The sequence below is a fragment of the Salvia hispanica genome, chromosome 4 (genome assembly GCF_029641045.1).
Source record: "Salvia hispanica isolate PSC_SH4W2 chromosome 4, Shi_PSC_v1, whole genome shotgun sequence".
NCBI classification, from domain to species: domain Eukaryota; kingdom Viridiplantae; phylum Streptophyta; class Magnoliopsida; order Lamiales; family Lamiaceae; genus Salvia; species Salvia hispanica.
The window spans coordinates 9,896,279-9,905,779 of record NC_142695.1 but is presented as its reverse complement, the minus strand read 5'-3'; the positions used below and the strand labels follow the sequence as shown (position 1 = coordinate 9,905,779).

The following is a 9,501-nucleotide window of genomic DNA, read 5'->3' as shown; positions in this document are numbered from 1 at the left end:
TTTTTCCTACTCAAAAGCGGTGTCAAAATACGTGGCTTGAGAATTACAACTTGCCTCAAACAACATGTTTCGGTTTGAAATTTTAAGGTAAAATTATAAATTCCATGAATAAAAAGTCTTATATAATTAATGCTTGATTAAAAGTTAGTAACAAATTTTTACCTTATATAATTAATCAGTTTATTCTTAATTATAGTAAAATATAAACTGTTAATGTTATAAGGTCTATTAACATTATTTTTGAACTTATGCCATAACTCATGTTTATTTATGTTCTTATTATACTTTAGATTACTATGTTATTTGTAAATGTAAATTTTACGTGTACTTATTAGATTATGCCGTAAGCTGTTAAAATTGAAATAATTAAAACAATTTTTGCAGTAGTTGGGAAGAGAGAATAGTAAGTATGGGCCCAACTCCAAATACATCTTCTTCCTCCTGCTTCTAGTTTCCAATGCTATACGCCATATCTGCAATCTCGATTCTTCAAAAACAATCAAACAGCTTCTCTCTATTGATTTTTGTTCACAAATAGACATATTGTCAGCAAACTTCGTGTTGTTATCTCCTCAAGCAATAGAAATTGATTCAATTGATACACCCAGTTATGTCATTCGGAAAGGAAGCCGAAATCTGTTCGGTTTAAACTTTAAAGATCCAGCTGAAAACGGAAAAGGTCCCACGCAGGAGACGTCAGGTCTTAGTTTTGTTTGAGACTAAGTTTTTCTTCAAATTATTGGCTTTATCTTGTGTATTGCTTTGAGAAATACTCATACAATATGCTCTGCTGCAGCCATGAGTCCGTCGGGTTGACCAGAAATACTCATAAAAAATCAACACTTATTTGCTAGACTTGACATGAAGCTAAACTCATACGGTAAATTAGTTATTGTAAATTAGGGATTTTGTGCGCAAATCATTATGAAAATAAAATTGGCTCCATTTTGTGGAAATGCTGGCGGGAGAATAATATTAAGAGGGGGAGAAGAAGAGAAAAGTCTGCCAATTTCTCTTCCAATTATGAAAAGGGTATATACTATATACAAGTAAAATCAACAATTACTAAACCAAAAATTTTAAGTAAATCAGTTTTTTTATACTACTTAACCAGTTTATGGCTGGCCATAATGTGGCCACGTAGCATTTCCCTTAAACTAAAAGTAGTACTTTATAGCTTGTTCATCAAAAAATACTTTTTGTTAAAAAGTTATTCTTCTTATAACTGACTTCCAAAATGAATGTATCGATATATAGTTTTATATTGATTTTTTATCAATTGAAATTTATGGTCAAATTTTAATCTTGAGATCTTATAAAAACGACATCAATTTAATCATTTTTGTCCTAATTTCATCTGAACTTTAATTTTAGAGCATGTGGATTGGTATGCACAAATTAATGAAATGAGAATGAAATAGTTTAACAAGAAAGATGTCAGGTCATCTATAAGTAAACCACAAAATATAACTCGTAGAATCATGCCACATTCACTGAATTTCAAGACTCGAAAAAGAATAAACAAACTAATCGGCACTTTTACAATTGAAAAAATATATTACAATGTAGTAATATGTAATAACACGAAACCTCTTGCATACATGTACTCTGCTCAAAGCTCCAATTAATTGGAGAAATTAAATTCATGCAGAATCAGAGTATAAACCCCTCATGTGGTTATAGATATAATTTTTCATTTCGAAACTATATATATAGTTCTCTAGCATAAAACACCCAAGTTCACCTAATTTAATTTTTTGAACCAGGTAACTGCTGTTGCATTTGTTGGTACATAGCTGCCAGCCTGCTATAAGCATCCATCGTCATCGGCTACATCGAATAAAGTATAAACATTAGCATACACTAATAATAAGGGCCGTTTGATAAAATAAAACATGATAACAACACACATTTTAGGTCATTTTTAAGACAGATCTACCCTAGCAAACATACTATAGTACTAAATGTGATAGCCAAGTTAGATTTTATAAAATTAGTGACACTTTATATAATCAAAATGATACTCACTTGAGATTGACATGCAAGGAGTGCTGCTAAAGGGTCCGGCATGGGAGGAGGAGGAGGCGGCAAACAGTCGCCTCCTCCATTGTTCCAAGTGGCGGGTGGGACGGGCATGAAGCCAGCGGTTGGTTGGGGGCGGGGGATGGTGTTCATGTCCATAACCCCCATCCCCATACCCATACCCATGCCCATGCATCCCATCATAGACATCTGAAGCTGCTGCTGTTGCATCGCTAATGGCAGCATCATGGATGGCATGTTCATCCTACTCATCATGTGCACTTGAGCCTGCAATTGCTTCAAGTACTCTATCACCTCATCCAACATTGATGCTTTGTCATTCTGAAACAAATAATTAATAGTAATAAACAGAGGTCAATTGAGATCCATCTATCAAAATTAGTTTTTCATGATAGGGGAAAATTTCTATTATTGATGTAGGGATAGGCATGCACATGAATGATTGACATTAGAAGACAAGCATATTGTATGTAAGTAGACATGTAATTTTCCAAGTCCCTACATAGAAGGACTAATGTGGGTGATATTGTCTTGACAAGAAACAACTCTGTGTCTATTTGTCTGAAAATAAAGATTTGTATGTGGACTCTATTCTTCCTATAGTTATGCAAAATTGACATTCACATCAAATTATTGGATAATTCTAAGCTCTATAGCATGTATAGCCAATCATACAAATAAAATTTGTAAAAAACAAACGAATAGTATTGAAAAGTGCAAGAACATATGATAAGAATTTTATCTATAATTTTATAATTAAAATGTATGTCTGCATCAAATAAGTGGTGCAAAAGCAGATGGGGTCGATAGCTTTTAATGTGGTTTGGTGTCCACAGTGAATAACTTGTTACCTTCCTATAGTAATGGGGGCATTTTTTATTTATTGCAGCATATTCATTCAAGTGCCTCAAAAAAAAAATAGTTATACTTTCCATCATGGGTCAAATATACATGCTAATGTTTATGAATTTTCCCAACAATTGCAAAAGGTATAATTGCAAAAGGTGCTAATTGCTGTGAAATGATTGATGGTCCTTTTAGTGAGTAAAACATAAATATGGATGAAGTGAATTTGTTGTTTAGATCAACAAATTAATTTGACTAGTCTTGATCAAGATACCTTGCTGGAATTCGGGACCAATTTCTGCAGTGTCTTCATTCTCTGGTTAATTTTGTCTCTTCGTTTCTGAGGTACCAAAAATGGATATATTATTAAATAGAGATGGTATGATTGAGTTTAAACTTTAAAGCATGATTGCCTTTTCCCACATTTTTTAATTCAACAAAAAAGTTAAAGATGGTGAGAAAAGAAACGTACACGTTCGGATTGGTTATGAATTGCGGCTGCCCTACTCCTTTTTGTACAAACTGAGGATTTTCCATTGTCTCTTCTTCGCCCATCCTCCTCATCTCCATTTCTCTACAATACAATATTACTATTATATGCCAATTCTTATACTACTACTACTACCATATTTCAAACAAAACATATATTCTGCTATAAATAACACTACTAACTTCTAACGTCAATTCTTATCAATATAATTCCAAAAATAAGAAATACACTCCCTAATGTCGTTATTAATTATATCTCATATTTGACCAGAATAAATTTTAAAATATTATCTAATTTTGTTAAGAAAAGTGAATTTAAAAAATTACTATAATATAAATTATATTTTTATATATTAATTTTGTCATGTGGTTTGCGTATCAAAAATAATAAAAATGAAATAAAATGACAGTATATGCATCGAAGAAAAATGAAAAAGATTGTTAATGGTAACTAGAGGGAGTATTGTCTATATTTTCTTTAATGGTAAATGCCGCAATTTCTACCGACTTAAAAAGAAAACATAAATGGGATTTGGTATGCAGTACATTCGTAAATGCACAGTTTTTTAACAAAAAGAAAAAAATTGAAGACAAAATGAAAGAGAAAAAAAAAAGATTAAAGAGTTGGAGCGTACATCAGATGCCCGAGACCTGCTGTGAAGAGAAACGGAGTCACGGTCGTCGGCGGAGGTCTTCGTGTACTCTTGGCCGGAGATAGTGTTCTCAAGCGACGTCGTCGACGTGAACCCGGCGCCACCGAACGTCTGGACGCTCTCGCGCACGACGTCCAGCGGCGCCGCGCACGAGCCCACGCGCGTGGAGCACTCCTGGCGCTCGTGCCCGTGGACGTTTTTGGCGCAGGGCACGAGCGCGTCCATTGTGGCGGTGACGGACCCGGTGGGGCCCGGGTTCGCCATCGCGGCGCAGTGGCTCTCAAACCACGGCATCAGGTACTTGGCATCGGGCGGCGGCGGGTAGAAGGCGGCTTGGTTGACGATGGACTCGAGCGTGCCGCCAGCGCGTGGCTTGTCCCAAGTCGCGGGAGAGGCAGACGCGCTTTGTTTGCCCACCACGCGCGGGACGCCGAGGCCATGCATGGCTAGTTGACCATTTTCCCAAGTTAGCTCTGCAACTTCGTAGTCCAACCTGAAATAATATTATATTTTAATACTCTCTTTGTTTCCATAGAAATAGACCTTGCAGCAATAAAGAAGGCTTACGAAGGAACGTCTTGAGGGGAATTGGATTGGTACTTAATCTTGGAGCAATCGTCGAGATCCCAACTCGGTACACATTGATTCATGGCTATGATCTTGAAAAATAGAAAATTGAATAGTGTTTGAGCATTTGGGGAAAATATAAGGAGAGAAGGTGAGTGATACTATAGAAAAAGGGAATACTTTCTTTTTAGGTTCAATATATGTGGGTGTGGGCTCTTTCAGAGGGATCTAATTACTATTCATAAAGATAAGAACAAAGCATAATTTGAGATAGAGAGAGACAGGGAGAGGGAGAGTGAATGGTCCATGATCCATGAGAAGAAAATTATGGTATTATTTGCATGAATTGTGAAAGAGATCTTTTGTAAGGAAAATTGGTACTTGAACACAAATATATAAAGGTGGACTGAATAACTTTTTTGAGGTCGAAGGATGGCATAAATATGCAATCATTTGCATACACTCATGCAGAAATATATATTCCTATTAACTATTTTTATGTACCTATAATACTTTATTCGTTCATTAAATAGCATGTATAACATGAATTTTAATGAAATTAATTGATGTAAAATATTCCCACGTTTAAAGGTAATACTAGTATGAATAATAATTAAAGAAAAGTATTGTAATTAAATAAAGAAAGTAGTTTAACGTATGGTAGAAACAGAATACATCACTCCATAAATAAGAAAAGACAAACTTATATACTCATATAATAATTAAATGATAAATGATTATTTTTAAAAGGACGGAGAGAGTCCTGTCCCTGCCCATAAGAAACGCAGTTTCATGATTTATTTTGTTTTCTCATTGGAAAATAGTTTTGTTTTTCTTATTTTGGTTCAATCAGCCTAATTATTTCATATTTATTTATGGTAAAATTTTTTTTATTAATAATGCCGGTAATATTTTTTACTAACAATACTTAAATATCTTTATTATTTATTAAATTTTATTGTATAATATTGTTGGATACTCTTTTCGGCCCAAGGTAGTTGAATCGTTTGTTTTTCATGCTCAATTTTGAAAAAAAGATACTCTAGTAAATAGTTACAACAATTCTGTTTTATTGATAGTATGGAGATATTTTTCTATATAATCAATGGAATGAAGCATTACGATTTTATGACATGTCATGTGCTTTTGCTTATTTTATGCACTTATTTTCGGGTCAGTATTCAGATTTTACAACATCTGAAATGATAGGACAACTTCTTTCGGATTATTAATTTTTCAAATTGTCTCAATCAAAATATAGTGGTTGAAATAAAAGCACCTCACCTAGTGAAATCAATGTGTGGATGCAGGCGTTTTGATAAATTCAAATTCATAAAACACTCTCCTATTTATAGATCAAATGTTTGATTCATCAAAATGTGTGAATACAGCGACAGCATGTGTAAAAAACAAAATGAAAATGTGTACAAAAATCACAACTTAAGAGTCAATTAAGTTGGAAATTGAACACGAATTTTAAATTAATGCAAAGTGACATGTATTTTCAAATTTTAACACATTAAATTAACATTTTTTCTTGCGAACAAAGTACATGGCTAACGATCTTTCACCTCCGTGCAAATATAGGATATGATGAACACATAATGTTGCCTTGGCCAAATACTCTGTGGTTATATTTTTATAAACATTTAATTAAATTTTAAGGAAAATAATAAAAAATAATGGAGTATTTTCACTATTGTCGATTTACAAGTGATTGACTTTCCATTCACCTTACAAATGATCAATTTTATTTTTTTTAAAAACAATTCATTTATTCTCTATCATACTCCCTCCGTCCATGAAAAATAGAGCAAATTCATTTTCTGCACTCGTTTTGGAAAAATGATAATAAATACTTAAAGTGGAGAGAAAGTAAAGTACGAGAGAGAATAGAAGTCTCTTGTATATATTATTCTATCTCTTACTTTTCTTTCTCTCCACTTTAACTATTTATTATCATTTTTTCAAAACGAGTTAGAAAATGAAAGTGACCTATTTTTCGTAGACGGAGGGAGTATTTTGTTCTCTTTTAATTTCTCTATTTTTACATATTTCTTACTTTATTATCTCTTTATTTAACTCAATAAATATTATTTCCTTAAATCTTTCGTTTGAAAAGAAATTAATCACTTATAATGGGACCAATGAAGTAATAATTAGGACTACTTAGACGAAAACAGAGAACAAGTAGACTCTATTTACAACGTTAAATAAGAGTTTAGTTGAAGATGAATTCATCTCTTTTACTACATTACTAATCATTATTTTTTGCGTACCAAGTTAATTGATGCGTTCTTTTTTAATATTGTGTGTTGGGGATTGGTGGTGCACTGTGCACACCCGAACTCCACTTTAGTATGATATTGTTCGCTTTGGACAAAGTCATCATAGTTGTACTTTTGGGGTACTTCCTAAAAGGCCTCGTACTAATGGAGTTGGAGTATCCCATATATATATGCTTTCAACTCGTGTTCATTCTCCAATGTGGAATATTGTTTGCCTCCACAATCCTCCCCTCAAACTAAGACCACCATACCAAGACCACATGTCGACCACACATGTTACATGTCACCACAGGTCTTGATCGAGCTCACACAGAGACATTGGAGAACTTCCAAGCGCAATCCATCGAACCCCAAGCCACACAGGCCCCGCCCTGAACCAGGGCTCTGATACCACAGTTGGGGATCGGTGGTGTACTCTCGAACTCCATATTAGTTTGATATTGTCTGCTTTGGGCAAAGCTCTCACGATTTTGCTCTTGGGGTATCCCAAAAGGCCTCATACTAATGGAGTTGGGGTACACATATATTTGCTTGCAACTCTCGTTCATTCTTCAATGTGGGATATTGTTTGCCCCTACAATCCTCCCCTCAAACTTGGGCAAAACCTTCACGGTTTTACTCTAGGGGTACTTCCCAAAAGGCCTTATACTAATGGAGTTGGGGTAGTCATATATATATGCTTGCAACCCTTGTTCATTCTCCAATGTAGAATATTATTAGCCTCCACATTATGAATGTGAAGAATAAAGTAGAAAAGAAAATTAGAAAAGAGATTATATAAATTATTTTTTATAATAAGAAAATAACTTATTTAACTTAGGTCATCACGATAAAACAAATTTATTAGCTTGAGGTAAAAAAATAATTAGTATTCAATATTAGTTGTAGACATACATAAAATTCAACGTGGAAATAAGTGGGGCCAAAAACTTGTTGTGATTTTTAGGGTACAATTTAAGTACACAAAACAAGTAATAAATCCCTAAAAATACTACCTCTGCAAGTATACAGACGTGCAATGCAGTATAAAAGGTGTCGAACCCACAAGGAGGAGATTAATTGTTAAAACTACTAAACCTAATTAAAAAAGCAGTAAATTAGTTTGATTTTGATTTTTTTTTTTTATCAAGAGGCGAGTGAAGTACTAAACGAGAAGGCAAGAAAATGCAAGAGAAACACAATAGAGAAGAAAGACTACTCCTAGCTTGTTTCGGGTTGCTTGTTCACATGAATCCTAAAATCTAATTACTTTCCAATATTTATCGGGATCGTGTTGATTTTACGCTCTCACGCAGCTGATCACTGATCGTGGAATTTTACACCCAGGATAAGCTGATCACGTCTCCTAGGCTCTACTCACCAACCCCTCACTCCTACAGTCGCATAGTAAGCTCGAGATTGGCTTCTACTAACGTTCAACACATAAGATCCACCCCGGACTATCCCCTGATCAGTTTTAGCCTAGGGTTCCTTATCTATGTTAGCTCCCTACTCCAAGTTAAAGAGACATTGAAGTTAAGGTCTTTACCGGATTAAGTTTGCTAGCAAAACCCAACACGGATTGAAATAAACACATAGACAAGAACCAAAACATGGAAATCTATCAAAACACAATCATAGATTCATATTTACAAGCTTCCCTAACAAACTAGGAGTAATCCCTAAAATCTAGCCACTCATGGTGGGCAACAATACAAGAAAACAAGTAAATGCTACCATATGGGCAAGATTAGGGAAGAATTAGCCTCAAGCTTCTTCTTCTTCCTCCGAAAAATGGACTCCAAGCCTCTTTCTCTCTCTAAGAATCGCCTCCAGCCGCCAAAAGATCCATTGAAAGTCGTGCCCTAGCTATTTAAATAGTTAGGGCCCGAAAAACAGGCCCAGTAGCATTTGCCCGGTCGGGCTATTTGCATCTTGAAAAAAACGTCGGGCGTTTTGTCATACTCTCGATCAGGTCGCGCGTTTTGCACTGCATTGCGCAGTCTTCGTAAAACAGCCGTATCTTCTTCATCCGGACTCCGATTGAGGCGTGCGAGGTATCCACGCGAAGCTCTTTCGAAGGTGAATGGAATGGTGGACTTGTAGAAGCATTTTAAGTTAATCTTGCAGGGCTGATTACTGATCAGATTTGGACCTTTGTTTTCTTCCTCCTCTCTCTTATGGATTGGTCTTTTGTCCTACAATATATCAAAATGAGTCCATTTTTCACCTAAAAATGTGTGTTAAAACAATACAATAAGGACTACAATTTGATTCACATCAGTGTTGGGCTAGGGGCGTACTGAACGTAGCTAATGCATTTTTTATTAGCACTAAATAAACCTGCAAATATACAGAGTATATATAGTATAGTTAAAGGTCAGTATCGGGATATCGAACACGGGGAAGGCAAACACAAAGTGTCTATCCTCTACTAGAACTCAATTATTATCGGGAAGAACGAAAGGTTTTGGAAACTTTTTTAAAACCGAAAACAATTAAAAGCAATTAACAACTAAATGCGAATAAAACACGGAGAAAATCGATAGAGATAAGGGAATCTCATGGATGTGCGTTCACAGTTGTGGTTATACAAATTCCAAACTACAATACCCTAGCACATTTATTACTTTGAT

At 34.8% G+C, this 9,501-nt stretch overlaps 1 protein-coding gene across 1 annotated transcript; it reads right to left on the bottom strand.

Moving 5' to 3' along the window:
* Positions 1 to 1,518: 1,518 nt before the first annotated feature.
* Positions 1,519 to 4,948, bottom strand: LOC125192311 (transcription factor UNE10-like). The gene is made up of 6 exons (XM_048089848.2): positions 4,599 to 4,948; positions 4,014 to 4,524; positions 3,362 to 3,463; positions 3,164 to 3,229; positions 2,029 to 2,364; positions 1,519 to 1,830 (listed from the first exon to the last, which is right to left on the bottom strand). The coding sequence occupies exons 1-6, from the start codon at positions 4,679 to 4,681 to the stop codon at positions 1,750 to 1,752; spliced, it is 1,179 nt and encodes a 392-aa protein (XP_047945805.2). The 5' UTR covers positions 4,682 to 4,948; the 3' UTR covers positions 1,519 to 1,749.
* Between the last annotated feature and the right edge of the window lie 4,553 nt (positions 4,949 to 9,501).